The sequence below is a fragment of the Macaca nemestrina genome, chromosome 14 (genome assembly GCF_043159975.1).
Source record: "Macaca nemestrina isolate mMacNem1 chromosome 14, mMacNem.hap1, whole genome shotgun sequence".
Lineage (NCBI taxonomy): Eukaryota > Metazoa > Chordata > Mammalia > Primates > Cercopithecidae > Macaca > Macaca nemestrina.
In genome coordinates, this window is record NC_092138.1 from 117,989,831 (window position 1) to 118,005,743 (window position 15,913).

The 15,913-nt window shown below is 63.4% G+C and overlaps 2 protein-coding genes across 2 annotated transcripts; one reads left to right on the plus strand and one right to left on the minus strand.

Moving 5' to 3' along the window:
* Window positions 1-2,639: 2,639 nt before the first annotated feature.
* LOC105471951 (MAM domain containing 4) lies at window positions 2,640-9,690 on the plus strand (the record flags this gene model as incomplete). The annotated part of the gene is made up of 25 exons (XM_071077428.1): window positions 2,640-2,837; window positions 2,920-3,004; window positions 3,138-3,263; window positions 3,467-3,604; window positions 3,690-3,778; window positions 3,857-4,030; window positions 4,174-4,258; window positions 4,350-4,538; window positions 4,642-4,758; window positions 4,923-5,054; window positions 5,162-5,286; window positions 5,369-5,480; window positions 5,615-5,731; window positions 5,812-5,946; window positions 6,068-6,201; window positions 6,270-6,489; window positions 6,562-6,699; window positions 6,881-6,999; window positions 7,083-7,173; window positions 7,292-7,438; window positions 7,619-7,753; window positions 7,904-8,031; window positions 8,110-8,218; window positions 8,816-8,994; window positions 9,454-9,690. Coding segments are annotated over 25 exons (3,264 nt in total), but the record flags the coding sequence as incomplete, so codon positions are not given.
* A 1,273-nt stretch (window positions 9,691-10,963) lies between these two features.
* Window positions 10,964-15,333, minus strand: LOC105471952 (endothelial differentiation related factor 1). The gene is made up of 5 exons (XM_071078649.1): window positions 15,159-15,333; window positions 12,650-12,701; window positions 12,134-12,294; window positions 11,753-11,846; window positions 10,964-11,195 (listed from the first exon to the last, which is right to left on the minus strand). Exons 1-5 carry the CDS (start codon window positions 15,234-15,236, stop codon window positions 11,134-11,136), a joined length of 447 nt encoding a protein of 148 aa, XP_070934750.1. The 5' UTR covers window positions 15,237-15,333; the 3' UTR covers window positions 10,964-11,133.
* Window positions 15,334-15,913: the final 580 nt, after the last annotated feature.

Below are 15,913 nucleotides of genomic sequence, written 5' to 3' on the forward strand. Positions count from 1 at the left end.
ACTCTGTCCTTGGCTTCCGCACCGTGCGTCACCACCTCCAGGGCCCCCCAGACCCCTAACTAAAGCAGGTGGGTGGGGGAGCACAGGAGTGGCCCCAGGGAGTGGCCGTGCACACTCAGCCCTTTGGGGTCTGATAAGGGGGCCCTGGTGATGGCCTGATTGCTCTTCCCACGGTCACTGTCCTCCAGGGCATCTTGGAGTCAGGCCTGATCCCTCGGCTGGCCAAGACCTGGGGCACCCACCAGTGCTCCCTCCTGTGAACCCATCCAAGGGCTCCCCAGTGTCCTGTCTGCCGTCTGCCCTGAGGCTTGGCCTGCAGGCTCCTTCCATGACTAACCCCATGGGGCCTGCCAGTATCCAGGGTCAGGTCCCACAGCTGCACCTACCCTGCAGGTTCACGTTGACTCTGGGGGCCTCTCCCAGGTCCCTCCTGCACCCGGCAGGGCTGTGGGCACAGCATGGGTTCAGGCCTTGCCCTGGGAAGCCCCAGACACAGTGGCACTCCGTGGGGTGGTGCAGGGGCACCCTGGGGGCCAGGGCTGGTTGTACACAGAGCATCCCCACCTTTGTCAGCTCACTGGTCCTCCGGCCAGCCTCTCCAGACAGGCACTGTCGTGACCACATTTTACAGACCGGGACACCGAGGCTCAGTGACACAAGCTCCGAGGTCACACCGTGGGAAATCACAAACGGCCTGGCTCCAAATGCCACACTCCTTCCCCAGCCTCAAAGAGCCCTGCCCCAAGTGTGGGTCTGTTTCATGAGGACCAGAAGTTTCTGGGCTCCTAGGGACCCTGTGCCTGGCACCAGATGGCACCTGGATGCTCAGGGTGAATGAATGAGGGGGTGATCCTTCAGAGGCAGGTGCCCCACAGCTGCGACCACAGGGACCGGCTCTGGTGCACATGCTGGACTCCTGCAGCTACTGGACTGGTTGAGTCCTGACCACCAGGCTAGTGCCAAAGGCACAGTGAGAGGCCACGGTGGCCTCTGCCCACCCCACACTGCCGAGCAGAGTCCTAGTGGGGTGCCTGGGTCCCTCCCCATTCCAGTGGGAACTTCCCTCCACCAGGCAGGGCAGGGCAGGGTGGAAGGGCCTGACCTTGTGTCTGAGGGAGCCGAGCAGGTGGGAGCTGACCCTGGGTCAGAGGCCCCCTCCTGGGGCCGCTATCCCAGCCTATGCTTGGCACCGTCAGCACTGGGTGGGGCCAGGCCGAGGGGCCCTCCACTTAAACAGCAGAGTCAGCGCGTGGGGCCAGTGCAGGCTCATAACCGCACAGAACTTCCCAGGCACCCTGTGTGGCCGCACTGGCCCTGCTTCCTCTGCCCAACCATGCCTCTGCCCAGCCACCTGCTGCCCGCCCTGGTCCTGTTACTGGGTAAGTCGTTTGTCTCACTCCTGAAGCAGGACAAGGGGCTCTGGCTTCTGAGCCTACCATCTGTGTGGCAGTGATGGGCACCAGGGCTGACGCCTGAGCCCCAAAGGGAAGGTGGTTTGCCAGGCACTGCCTTGGCCGGTCTGCAATGGGGGTGACCTGGAATCAGCCCATGGGGTCCTCAGGCCTGCCAAGCAAAGGAAGAGACAAGACTCCCCTCCCAGTCTGGGACAAGAGGGCTCAGAGGTGCCCCCCAGCTCTGTCAGCCTTTGTCTGCCACCCTTGGACTGGGCGGAGCCTGTGGAAGCCCCTGGGCCACCCATCGGTGCCTCCCATTGGGGGTCACCCTCCCAGTGCCCAGTTCACTGCTGGGCACACTGGGTTCCTGCTACCTTTCTGGGGGTGCCCATGGCAGGGTGCTCATCCCCACACAGGCCCAGGCCCTCCTCCCCAGCCTCTTCAGGGCTGGAAACAGGAGCATGCTCTGCTTGGTCCGGAGCCGGGTGGGAGTTCTCTGATGGGTCCTGGTCCCTCCTGCCCCATCTCCTGGTCTGAGAGGCTTCCCTGGACAAAAGATGTCCAGTGCCAAAACTGAATAGTCCTAGGCAGGCTGGGATGGCTGATCACTCTGCACCCAGGCCCCCTGGCTGTCACCCTCCCCGCAGCAAGATCCCCAGGCTGGGCCTGGGTCCCCAGCCACTGCAGGAGCCCCGGCCAGGCTGCGTGCAACTTCGTGTGTGACTGCAGGGACTGCTCAGATGAGCCCAATGTGGTAAGCCAAGGCCAGATGGCGGGCAGGGCCAGTGTGAGCAGGTCTGGCGCACACGTGACCACCCACTCTCCCAGGTTATCGTGGGGCCTCGCCCGCCCTGGGCACCCCCTTCGCCTGCGACTTCGAGCAGGACTCCTGCGGCTGGCGGGACATTAGCACCTCAGGCTACAGCTGGCTCCGAGACAGGGCGGGGGCCGCACTGGAGGGTCCTGGGCCTCACTCAGACCACACGCTGGGCACCGACCTGGGTAAGGCCAGGGGGAGTCTCTGCGCGCCCCTGTCTCAAACACCCTCCTTGCTCCCTGCCCTGTCTCCTGACCTCTCACCTGGGCCAGGCTGGTACATGGCCGTCGGAACCCACCGAGGGGAAGAGGCGTCCACCGCAGCCCTGCGCTCGCCAACCCTGCGAGAGGCAGCCCCTTCCTGCAAGCTGAGGCTCTGGTACCATGCGGCCTCTGGAGGTGCACCTGGACCCCCAAGGCTCATGGGGGGTGCCCAAGGGGAGGGCGGGTGGGGACAAGCAGGGCCGCAGCTGCCCTGGGACCCCTGACATTGCAGATGTGGCTGAGCTGCGGCTGGAGGTGACCCATGGCTCAGAGACCCTGACCCTGTGGCAAAGCACAGGGCCCTGGGACCCCGGCTGGCAGGAGTTGGCAGTGACCACAGGCCGCATCCGGGGTGACTTCCGAGTGAGCTGGGAGGGTCTGGACGAGTGGGAGCCTTGGGGGGGTCTGGGCCCTGACTTAGGTCCTGAGGGCCTGTTCTCTTCAGGTGACCTTCTCTGCCACCCGAAATGCCACCCACAGGGGCGCTGTGGCTCTAGATGACCTAGCGTTCTGGGACTGTGGTCTGCCCAGTAAGGCACCGCCTCTTCCTGTTCCACCCCCGGGAGGGCCCCGCCTGCCCACTCCCCTGCCCAGACCCTGTCTGCCCCCGAGTGCTCTCCCACTCCCGGGGCCTCGGTGAAGGGTTAACCCTGCCCCACCCAGCCCCCCAGGCCAGCTGCCCCCTGGGACACCACCACTGCCAGAACAAGGTCTGCGTGGAGCCCCAGCAGCTGTGCGACGGGGAAGACAACTGTGGGGACCTGTCTGATGAGGACCCACTCACCTGTGGTGAGGCCAGGGTGGGGGCCCAGGGTGAGGCAGGGACACTGGACACCTTGGTGGGGGCCCTAGCACTCATCCAGGAGGGGGCACCTTGGATCCTTGGGATGATCCTTCTGGGGGTGTGGTTGCCAGGGCCACCCTGGAGCTGGGGCCATACGGCTGCAGGAAGCACTGCCTAGTGGCCCCGACACCGCCACCTCCCGCCCTAGGCCGCCACACAGCCACCGACTTTGAGACAGGCCTGGGCCCATGGAACCGCTCGGAAGGCTGGTCCCGGAACCACAGCGCTGGTGGTCCTGAGCGCCCCTCCTGGCCACGCCGTGACCACAGCCGGAACAGTGCACAGGGTGAGGCCCACAGGGGACCCGGCCCAGGCCCCGTCCACGTGGCCACAGCCCAGCGGCTGTGGCCCACTCCCGCTCTTTCCCGCAGGCTCCTTCCTGGTCTCTGTGGCCGAGCCTGGCACCCCTGCTATACTCTCCAGCCCGGAATTCCAAGCCTCAGGCGCCTCCAACTGCTCGGTGAGATGGGTGGGGCTCACAGGGCCTCCGTGCTGGCTGCCCAGGTGCAGGGCCCCCAGCCAGCTCTTGGTTCCACAGCTGATCTTCTATCACTACCTGCATGGCTCTGAGGCTGGCTGCCTCCAGCTGTTCCTGCAGACTCTGGGGTCCAGTGCCCCCCAGGCTCCCGTCCTGCTGCGGAGGCGCCGAGGGGAGCTGGGGACTGCGTGGGTCCGAGACCGTGTTGACATCCAGAGCGCCCACCCCTTCCAGGTAGGGAACAGCAAGAGGGTGGGGTCTGGGGAGCCAGGCTGGGGGCAGGGGAGGGGAACCCACAAGGTACCTGCTGTGGGTGGACAGGGACCAGACCCCGGGGGAAAATAGGCTGGGCACCCCCTGAGCCCCTCTGCCCTCAGATCCTCCTGGCCGGGCAGACAGGCCCGGGGGGCGTCGTGGGTCTGGATGACCTCATCCTGTCTGACCACTGCAGACCAGTCCCGGGTGAGCCTGCTGAATCTGCCCTACCCTGCCTTGCCCTGGAGAGGCACAGCACTCCCCATTCCTGCCACCTGACCCAGTTCTGCCTCCACAGAGGTGTCCACCCTGCAGCCACTGCCTCCTGGGCCCTGGGCCCCAGTCCCCCAGCCCCTGCCGCCCAGCTCACGGCTCCAGGATTCCTGCAAGCAGGGGCATTTTGCCTGCGGGGACCTGTGTGTGCCCCCGGAACAGCTGTGTGACTTCGAGGAGCAGTGCGCAGGGGGCGAGGACGAGCAGGCCTGCGGTAAAGGGGCTCAGCCTCCTGCAGACCTTCTGCTGAGGAGCCAAGGGGGTAGGTGCCGGGGCGGGCTGAGGACTCTGCCATTCAGTGCCCATTGCTGTTTCAGGCACCACAGACTTTGAGTCCCTCGAGGCCGGGGGCTGGGAGGACGCCAGCGTGGGGCGGCTGCAGTGGCGGCGTCTCTCAGCCCAGGAGAGCCAGGGGTCCAGTGCAGCTGCTGCTGGTGAGGCCCAAGGCCCAACGCTCAAGCCCCCACCCGGGTGTGAGCAGCATCCTTGGAGGAGTCTCTGCTCTCTCTCTGCACTACAGATGGTCTCTGGATTGGGGATCCCTGAGGGACAGATTGGGGCCCTGGACGAGGCTTTGAGCACCTTGCTCTTCCCCTAGGGCACTTCCTGTCTCTGCAGAGGGCCTGGGGGCAGCTGAGCACTGAGGCCCGGGTCCTTACACCCCTCCTTGGCCCTTCTGGCCCCAGCTGCGAACTCCACTTGGCTTACTATTTACAGAGCCAGCCCCGAGGTACCGCCGCCCTCCACAAGCTCCCTGGCCAGCCCCTGGGTGCTCCCTGCACGGTGGGAGGGATCTGGGGTCGGGTGACCCACAGTGCCCCCTGCCCCGCTGGCCAGGTTTCCTAGCACTAGTTGTGGTAGACAACGGCTCCCGGGAGCTGGCATGGCAGGCCCTGAGCAGCAGTGCAGGTGGCTGGAAGGTGGACAAGGTCCTTCTAGGGGCCCGCCGCCGGCCCTTCCAGGTGAGGAGGGCAGCCCAGAGTGGGGGTTCCACTGGAGCGGGCCCTGACTTAATGATCCTCCTCATCCCCCTACCCCATGAAGCTGGAGTTTGTCGGTTTGGTGGACTTGGACGGCCCTGACCAGCAGGGAGCTGGGGTGGACAACGTGACCCTGAGGGACTGTAGTCCCACAGTGACCACCAAGAGAGACAGAGGTTCCTGCTGCCCATCCTCATTCCCACCTGGGTGCTCCCCCCACACCCCTCCAGGGACCCCGGAGCTTCCACCTTCTCAGGGCTCTGGAGGGGGAGGGGGAAAGGTCTGTAACCCCACCTGGCCCCACCCCCAGAGGTCTCCTGTAACTTTGAGCGGGACACATGCAGCTGGTACCCAGGCCACCTCTCAGACACACACTGGCGCTGGGTGGAGAGCCGTGGCCCTGACCACGACCACACCACAGGCCAAGGTAGGACGGGCGCTCAGACCGGGGGTGGCTTTCAGACAGGAGTGGAGCATCTCTGCAGCTCAGCCCCATGCCCCCTACAGGCCACTTTGTGCTCCTGGACCCCACAGACCCCCTGGCCTGGGGCCACAGCGCCCACCTGCTCTCCAGGCCCCAGGTGCCAGCAGCGCCCACGGAGTGTCTAAGCTTCTGGTACTACCTCCATGGACCCCAGATTGGTGAGTGGACCTGGGAGTGGGGCAGGGCCTGTGGGGAGGCCCCCGGAGGTTCAGAGCCCCCCTCTGACACCCATCAAGGCACAGGGCAGAGGTCAGTTATGGACTGGTTCCCTCCCTGCAGGGACTCTGCGCCTGGCCATGAGACGGGAAGGGGAGGAGACACACCTGTGGTCACGGTCGGGCACCCAGGGCAACTGCTGGCATGAGGCCTGGGCCACCCTTTCCCACCAGCCTGGCTCCCGTGCCCAGTACCAGGTGAGGCCTGGCGCCCGGGTGGGAGGACAGGGCAGGACCCCCCGCCAGCTGACACCCTCCACCCCCAGCTGCTGTTCGAGGGCCTCCGGGACGGATACCACGGCACCATGGCGCTAGACGACGTGGCCGTGCGGCCAGGCCCCTGCTGGGCCCCTCATCACTGCTCCTTTGAGGATTCGGACTGCGGCTTCTCCTCGGGAGGCCGGGGTCTTTGGAGGCGCCAGGCCAATGCCTCGGGCCACACAGCCTGGGGCCCCCCAACAGACCACACCACTGAGACAGCCCAAGGTATGGGGGCCTGGCAGGGGCAGGGATTGGGGGGCTGGCCAGGGGCTGGCAGGCTGATGCTGGCACCTCCAGGGCATTACATGGTGGTGGACACCAGCCCAGACGCACTGCCCAGGGGCCAGACGGCCTCCCTGACCTCCAAGGAGTATAGGCCCCCTGCCCAGCCTGCTTGCCTGACCTTCTGGTACCACGGGAGCCTCCATAACCCAGGTGAGGGGCTTAGGGAGCCCACCCCAGTGGGGTCAGGGAAGCTTGGCCTGGTGTCCCCACCAGCCTTGTGCTGAGGCCACTGGGAGCCTCTTGCGCCCGCGAGGCCGGGAGCCTGGGAGCTCAGACCGGGGCCTGCAGGCGCTCTCCCCACACTGCTGACCGGGGCCGCCCCTGCTGGCAGGCACCCTGCGGGTCCACCTGGAGAAGGGCAGGAAGCACCAGGTGCTCAGCCTCAGTGCCCATGGTGGGCTGGCCTGGCGCCTAGGCAGCGTGGACGTGCAGGCTGAGCAAGCCTGGAGGGTGAGTGCACGGTGGGGTGCCCCTCCCCCTCCCCCTGAGGGCTGCCTGGACCCACTGCGGCTGCCCTGCCCTGCACCCACCAGGTGGTGTTTGAGGCAGTGGCCGCAGGCGTGGCACACTCCTACGTGGCTCTGGATGACCTGCTCCTCCAGGATGGGCCCTGCCCTCGGCCAGGTGGGAACCCTGCTGTGGCCTCGGCCCTGCTCTGGGGCGCCTGCCTAGCCCTCTCCCTTCATGGTAGTGGTGCCTAGGGCTTGGGCCGCAGCACCACTCACCCACCCATGTCCTGCAGGTTCCTGTGATTTTGAGTCTGGCCTGTGCGGCTGGAGCCACCTGGCCTGGCCCAGCCTGGGCGGATACAGCTGGGACTGGGGCGGGGGAGGCACCCCCTCTCGTTATCCCCAGCCCCCTGTGGACCACACCCTGGGCACAAAGGCAGGTACGTGCCCACTGGAGCCAGGTGGGGAGGTGACCCAGAGGCCACACACAGCCACCTGGCCTCCTGCTGCCCACCGAGTACACGCCCCATCCAGAGGAGGCCCTGCCCACCCAGTCTCTGCTAGGGCCCTGAGGGCTGGCTCTGCCCATCAGCCGGGCATCAACCTCCTCTTGTTCCCAGGCCACTTTGCTTTCTTTGAAACTGGCGTGCTGGGCCCCGGGGGCCGGGCCGCCTGGCTGCGCAGCGAGCCTCTGCCGGCCACCCCGGCCTCCTGCCTCCGCTTCTGGTACCACGTGGGCTTTCCCGAGCACTTCTGTGAGTCCGGCTGGGCCAACGGGGGCCTGGGCAATGGGGGCAGCAGGGGTCCAGGAGCAGAGGTGGGGAGGTGGCCTCCCACCCCACCCCTGGTTAGGTGTGCAGGAGTCCCGGGACCCCAGGCCTGACATGCCCTGGCCCTGCTCTCAGACAAGGGGGAGCTGAGAGTGCTGCTGCTCAGTACCCAGGGCCAGCTGGCCGTGTGGGGCACAGGCGGGCACCGGCGGCACCAGTGGCTGGAGGCCCAGGTGGAGGTGGCCAGCACCAAGGAGTTCCAGGTGAGGCCAGCTGTCCAGGCCAGGAGCTGTCTCCTCCTCCACCCAGGGCCCACACAGACTCCTTTCCTTCCCCATCAGGTTGTGTTTGAAGCCACTCTGGGTGGCCAGCCAGCCCTGGGACCCATTGCCCTGGATGACGTGGAATATCTGGCCGGGCAGCGTTGCCAGCAGCCTGCCCCCAGCCCAGGTGAGCCCTGGGCTGCAGTGGAGGCACGGAAGAGGGCCCAGGGGGCCAGCCCAGCTCAGGGCTTGCCAGGCTTACCAGCGTGTGGCCCCAGGAGCTGCGAGCATGCTGCACCCAGACAGGACAGGAGAGCTGCCAGGCCCACACCCTGTGCCCTCCCCACTCTCTGCCCCACTCATCCCTGGGGCCACTGCCCGAGCTGGGCTGTCCCTGGGGTGCAGTCTCTGGGGCCTGCCCTGCCTGGCTGTGGCCTCTGTGCTCCCTGTGCCCACACCCAGGGCAAGGTCCATCCTGGAGGAGCTGCCAGTCGGGTCAGGGCAACCACTGACTGCTCTCACTTGGTGAGGGAAAGGATCTCACCTGGGGCCATGAGCCCCACCAAGTCTGCAGACAGCAGCTGCCTGCCTGCCAGGCCCCCTCCTTGTGGTGGCAGAGAAAATACCCTCTGCCTTTGAAATAGGGGTGAACCCCAGGAGCCAGCAGAGGCTGAGGGGACCAGGCAGCCCCAGGCTTCCTCCTCAGCCTCAGATGTAGGCGCTACACCCGGACACCAGAACTGGGGGCTGCTTTGGAGGGCTCACGTGTCCCTATGGCCCACAGGGGACACAGCCGCACCCGTGTCTGTGCCAACTGCAGTTGGCAGTGCCCTCCTATTGCTCATGCTCCTGGTGCTGCTGGGACTTGGGGGACGGCGCTGGCTACAGAAGAGGGGGAGCTGCCCCTTCCAGAGCAACACAGAGGCCACAGCCCCCGGCTTTGACAACATCCTTTTCAATGCGGTAGGAGCCCCCAGGGATGGGTGGGCAGGAGCCTCTGTGCTCAGCTGTGACCCTGGAGGGTAGGCACTGGCAGGACACAACCCCCCAGGGAGGAGCCCCCACCTGCACAAGGCCCATCCTTGCCCTCCCTCTCCCAGCCACCACTGTCAAAGCTCCTCCTCCTTCCGGGGTGGCTCACACCTGTAATCCCAGCACTTTGGGAGGTCGAGGCAGGTGGATCTCCTGAGGTCAAGAGTCTGAGACCAGCCTGCCCAACATGGGCAGGTTTCAACCTCTTCTCTACTAAAAATACAAAAAATTAGCTGGGTGTGGTGGCAGGTGCCTGTAATCCCAGCTACTCGGGAGGCAGGGGTTGCAGTCAGTGAGCTGAGATCATGCCATTGCACTCCATCTTGGGTGACAAGAGCGAAACTCCGTCTCAGGAAAGAAAGAAAAAAACACTCCTCTTCCTCCTCCTAGGATGGTGTCACCCTCCCGGCATCTGTCACCAGCGATCCGTAGACCACCTCAGACAAGGCCCCGCTTCCTCACGTAACATCCAGCACTTGGTCAGACCCTAGCCGGGGACCGGACACCTGCCCTGCCCAGGCTGGGACAGGCTGCAGGTCTCAGGACATGCTGAGGCCTGGGCGTTCCCTGCCCTGTGCTGACTGTTGCTCTGTGAATAAACACCCCGGCCCATGAGGGCGGCCCAAGCTCCCAGGCTGAAGTCAGTGTGTCCACACTTCACCAGCCAGTGAGGGTGGGGGCTGCAGTGTTAACTGACATGATAGGAGAACATGCTAGGGGCGCCTGCTTGCTTCTGGATGCAGCTCAGGAACCAGAGACAAGGGGACCCTCTCCCACGAGGACACAGACCCACCAGGACAAGGGCCAGGGCAGGGGCTCTGTGTCTAATGAGGACAACAGTGAAACTGACCCACAGCATCAGGAGCGTGCAAAGGAGATGACCCTTAGGGGACACGGTGCACGGGGCAGGCCCGGAGGGAAGAAGTGCCTCAGCTGGGCCCACTCTCTGTGGTACAGGCCTGAGCTGCCCCAGGGACTATGGGTCACAGTGCCCAGGTCACCAGGTGCCCCAGGACTGCAGCTGAGCCCTTCCCTTTGGCTCCCGCGCCTGAGCAGGAGGGTGACCCTGTGAAGCTGTGACCTGGCCTGGGGCACAAGCAGAGGACTCCCGTCCTAACGCAGGGTCAACGTCACTAACCTCAGCTCCCAGAGCTCTGGTCCTCCACGTGGGTGACTCGGCCACAACCCCATGGTGAGGGCCCAGTCTTGTGGCCTCTGAGGCCTGGCTGTGGGTGGCTATCCCCTGGGAGGGTGGCGATACCCAGACCTGTGCAGCCAAGCCTCCTCCTGCCCATAGGAAAGCCCTACCCTGCCTCATGAACTCACATCTGCCCCCAGGAGCCATGCGGTGCTGGAGGGCACAGCACGGCACCCTCGCCAGCCATTGGGCTCCTGTCCGCCCTGGGGACTAAGTCCCAGCAGAGGGTGGCGGTCAGGCATGGCTAGCACCGTCCCTCGTCTTCAGGTGCCGTGGGGCTGACCAGTGCCCGCTGTCCACACAGATGGGCGAAAGGAAATGGCCCTGCAGAGAGACCTTCAGAGCCCCCTGGCAGCCCACTCCCGGGCATCAGTCATGAAAATTCACCGGCCTTTCCCACAACTAGGGGCCTGGGAGCTGAGAGCAGGACCGAATAATCTGGCCCCGGCGCCAAAGGCAGGAAATTTTCCCAGCTTCTCTTTAGAGCTACATCAGAGAAAGCAGCTCCCAGTGACACCGCTCCTCTTCCTTCCGCGCCTCTGGCCTCCACCCCTCACCCTTATATAAGGTGGTGCTCAGAGCTCCCTGAGGCCTCTGAGCCACAACTGCTACTGGGCAGACACCCCCAGAACAGGAAGGCGGAGTTCTGCACCCTCATCTGAGGAACGCGACGTAGGGAGAAAAACAGTCAGCAGAACCCAACGCTTTGCAAGGTTTTGTTTGTTTGACAGCAGGAATGGGCTGGGGAGGGTCCCCCACGAGCTGGACCCCTTGTTCCGTTTGGCCGTGAGGAGACCCACGGCGGTGCTGGCGGTCAAGGGGAACCGGCAGAACGAGATCAGCTGGAGCGCACTGATTTCGAGGCTTTGTGTTCATTTCGCCCTAGGCCCCTTCTCGATGGGCTTTCCAATGTCCTTTCCCCGGAGCTTGAGGCCTGAAATGAGCCACAGCCACTGGCCACTGCAGCGCCAGCTCCCTCCTGCCCCCCACGCTGCCCCTCTTCACCATCTTCCCAGGGAAGGGGGGCCACGCCGCTCCCATTCCTCACTGGGCTCTCAACACACAGGCACTCCTGGACCTCACATCTAATTTTCAAAAGGATGAGTCTGATCATCTTAGACAGCAGAGCATGAATACCCGCCTCCGGAAGAACTGGAGCCAGGGGTCCTCTGCGGAACTGGCTTCCGGCCCCATGCTGACAGGGCCTGGACCGCTGTGCTCAGGCTCAGAGAACCATGGCCAATAGCACGGGCTGACGGGAACTGGCAAGGGGAAGGGAGTGGGATTCCACTGCTCTTGGGGGTTTCCTGAGGCCTGCAGAGCCCCCACCACCCCTCAGTCTCTATTGCCTGGAGAAGCAAAGCTCCAGAATTCAGAAAACAGGGGACCCTCAGGGCCATCTTCGTCTCCCGAGTCCCACTCTCACCAAGCCCAGCCAGGAGTGGTGGCCTCCCTGTCCAGCGGACCCGGCGAAGGTGGAGGGACACTCACCGATGGCCCGCTCGATTTTGCCCAGCACCTGGTTGTTGGGTATGGCCCGTCCGCTCTCATAGTCCGCGATCACCTGTGGCTTCTCATTGATTTTCTAAAGAGAACATGTGCTTTATACACATCAGCTCCACTAGCACTGCCACGAAACCAGGCGCGGAGCGTCGCCTGAGAACACCAGCTTCTGGGGCCCCTGGGGTACGCACCCACACACAGCTGCATTTTGTGCAAGAGGCAGTGAGAGCCGGGCTGACCTGGCTTCCCCAGGCATTCCCTGCAAGGGCACCAGGGGGGTGGAGCCTGCCCTCCCCGTGCTATCTGAACTCCGGCCACCCCCGCCCAAGCCCACAACCCCAGGAGAAGTGAGAGCCGGCGCAGCCTCACCGTGGCCAGGTCCTTCTGTGTAAGCCCCTTGCTCTGCCGACCCTGCTGGATCACCTTGCCCACTTCCAGGGTCACCCTGTCATGGTGCAGCTCCTCCGTTTCCCGGTCCAGCTTGGCTGTGTTCTTGGTGATAGAATGTTGTTTGTTCTGGCCAGCAGCCCCTGGAATGGGTGTGAGGCAAAAGCAGAGAAGAGGGTTTGGAATTAACCTGACGGAAAACCGTTTCAGAGTGGTAACCAGACCCCAGAGGCTGCCTGAGCCCAAGGGGACATGGGAACCCAGGCTGTCCCTGGTTCACACAACTCAGGGCATGGACTTCCAGAGTTTTCTCTCAGTTTGCACTCATGCCGACCAGAGCTGCTCTGGGAAGATGGCTGCCTCCCAGGGCTCCAGCCAGCACCGGTGCAGGCAGGCACTCAGCTGACAACGTCCCTGTGGGCACCGTCCACACCACACCCACCAGCACATGGACCCACAGCACAGCCTCATTTTGCAAGTGGAAACACAAGGACCTACATTTCTTGGAAGTCTCCACATCTTCTCCTCGTCTCTGTGCCGCTAAGATAGCCTAGAAAATTAGAAAACATCAGTAGATCTAAAGTAGCTTTGGCAGTGTCCAGCACACACCAATTCAGGCCTGCTGTTAGCCAGTTAGCATACTGCTAAGGACTAGTGGTGCCCAATGACTGATATGCAGTGCTGGGTTCGATTACCCAAGCTCAACTAGGTACTGCAGCTCATGTCTGTAATCCCAGCACTTTGGGAAACCGAAGTAGCAAAATCACTTGAGGCCACGAGTTCGAGACCAGCCTGGGCAACACAGCGAGATCCTGTCTCTACAAAAAAACAAAATAATAAAAAATTGTCAGACATTGTAGTGCATGCCTGTACAGGGAGGCTAGGGCAGGAGGATCACTTGAGCCCAGGAGTTTGAGGGTGTGGTGGGCTATGATAATGCCACTGCACTCCAGCCTGGGCAACAGAATGAGATACTGTCTAAAAAAACAAAACACAACAAAACCCCAAACTCGTTATATAAAAACCTCTACAATCAGATGTCTAGGAAATTCACAATAAACTGCTAAGGGAACACCACTTCCTTTGCTGTTGAGAAAGACGCACTAGGGATTTTTTTTTTTTTTGAGTTGGGGTCTTGCTATGTTGCCCAGGCTGGTCTCGAACTCCTGGGCTCAGCCTCCCTCCTGAATAGCTAGTATGCGCTAGTGGATTCTTTTTGAGAAATCATATTTAGCATAGATTTACTTCTCTGCTGGACTCTACTGCAAAAGTAGGAAGGAACACCAAATGCTGGCCTGGTGTGGCCTTCCTCCCTGAATCTGGCTCCTAGTAACACAAAGATGACACATTTCATGGAAGCCTGCAGGCTCCCCAGAAACATCACCAATTACAGTGATGGTATCTCATCTACAGTCGCTGAATATTAATATAATGTATTTCTTGACTTTTTTTTTTTTGAGACAGTCTCACACTGTCACCCAGGCTGAAATGCAGTGGCACGATCTCAGCTCATTGCAACCTTCACACTCTGAGTTGAAGCGATTTTCCTGCCTCAGCCTCCCCAGTAGCTAGGATTACAGGCACCTGCCACCACGCTTGGCTAATTTTGTGTATTTTTAGTAGAGACAGGGTTTCACCATCTTGGCCAGGCTGGTCTTGAACTCCTGACCTCATGATCCACCCGCCTTGGCCTCCCAGAGTGCTGGGATTACAGGCTGCAGCCACTGTGCCTGGCTAACATTTCTACCACTTCAGAGAAGTGACTTGTGGAGCATCCTAAGTGTGATGTACTCACAGATGCTGCCACCCAATTATTCCCCGTGACTCCTAGCTTATGGCCATTAAGTTTCCTTTAAAAGAAAAGGAGAATGAATTTGGTTTTGACCGTACAACCAGCAAGGGCAGGGCAGACCAATGAAGCCCTGTCACCAGAGCCCCAGCACATCCTGGCCCAACTGGCCTCAAAGGCTTCAGCCCTAGGCCACCTGAGAGTACGAATGAGGCAGAGGTGGTGACTAAACCGTCCTCCCTATTACATCAGACTCACAACTGACCCTCGGAAACATCAGCCACACTGGTAATCTCCTTCCACAAGTACTGCTCAGGACACACCCATCTTCCACCCGTGCAACAGGGGGAGGCAAGGTCCACCTGCTCATGGGGTTCCCTGATGCAGGCACTCCCTACAGCCTGTGATGGACCAGGTAGGCTCCTTGGGCAGTATCTGACTAGCAGAGACCAGTAGAACCAAGCAGGCCCCAAGCAAAGAGAAAAGGCTCAAGGAGGAGCCTACCCTCTGTCCCCAACTCCCACTCAGGTCACTAACCTCTGTCCCAGTCACCCGGTCTCCCGCCCCAGGCCCTCAACTGCTGTCCACTGGCCCCCAGACCTATCCCAACCCCAATTCCCCACCCTCATCGCTGGTTCCTGCTGCTTGCCCCAGTCCCCACCCCTGTCCTAAGCCCTGTCCCCGACTCTAGTCCCTGTCCTCCCAAGCCCTGTCCCCAACTCCATCCCTGCCCCCCGTTCCCAGTGCCCACCCTGGTCCTCTGACCCCTATCCTCACACAAGGCCCCAGCCTTGTCCCCGCCCCCGTCCCCACCTCCTGCCTCTGTCCTCACACCTGTCCCCACCAACAGTCCCTGCCCCTATCCCCTTCCCGCCCCACCCTGGCACTGATCCCCGTCCTATCACCTGCCCCTTGCCCTGTCCCGTTCCCTGCTCCTCCTCTCCCGCAGTCGCCCGCTCCCTACCTCCTGGGTCCGTCTATCCCCACCTGGGTCCGCCCCCCACCTTCCCACCCCTGTTCTGGCCCGGTCCTCCTGCCCCTGCGATGCTCCCCGCCCCTCGAACCCCATCCTCCCCCCGGCACCCGAGCCTTGTCCCCGCCCCCCGCGCCCCGTCCCGGGCCCCGCCTGGCCTTCCCCGAGCCCCCTGCCCCACGGTCCGTGGCCCCGGCCCAGCGTCTGCCCCGCCCGGCCCGACCGCTCCTCCGTCAGCAAAGCACCTGCTTGGACTTGGCCTGGGCGGCCGTGGGGCCCTTCTTGCGCAGCACCGTCACCGTGTCCCAGTCGCTCTCGGCCATGGCGGGCGAAGGCGGGCGTCAGTCCGGCGGCTCGGCGGCAGCTGCTAGAGACCCGGCGCGGCGACGCGACGTCCCTTCGGCGCCTCCCCGCTTCCGGCGTCCCATTGGCTGGCGGCACGCGGGGGGCGGGCACTTCCCGTGCTCGGGGCCATTCGGCGTTCGGCTCGTCTGAGGGACGCCGCGGCCGCGCGCGGCTGACGTGGGGAGGGCAACGTTGGTGCCTGGCCTGGCGAGGCGCGGCGGCCGCTGGGGGCGCAGGCCGGGAGGACCCCTGAACCCGGGCCCCGCGGCCTCCCAGCACACGCGGGCGGCGGCTGCGCCTCCCCGGGCCCCGCACCCCGGCCGGGCCACGCGGGCGGAGGGGGCGCGGGGTCTCCGCTCTCTCCCCGGCCGCCCCCCTTTGTTTTGCCGCCTGCGCGGCTGGGACCTGCGCTCGAGGACCAGGGCTGTGGGGCCCGAAACGCAGCGTGGGGTGGGATTCTTTTTAAGAAAAAGAATGCAGGCCGGGCGCGGTGGTTCGCGCCTGCAATCCCAGCACTTTGGGAGGTCGAGGCGGGAGGATCACCTGAGGTCGGGAGTTCGAGACCAGCCTGACCAACATGGAGAAACCCCGTTTCTACTAAAAATACAAAATTAGCTGGGCGTGGTGGCGCATGCCTGTAGTCCCAGCTACTCGG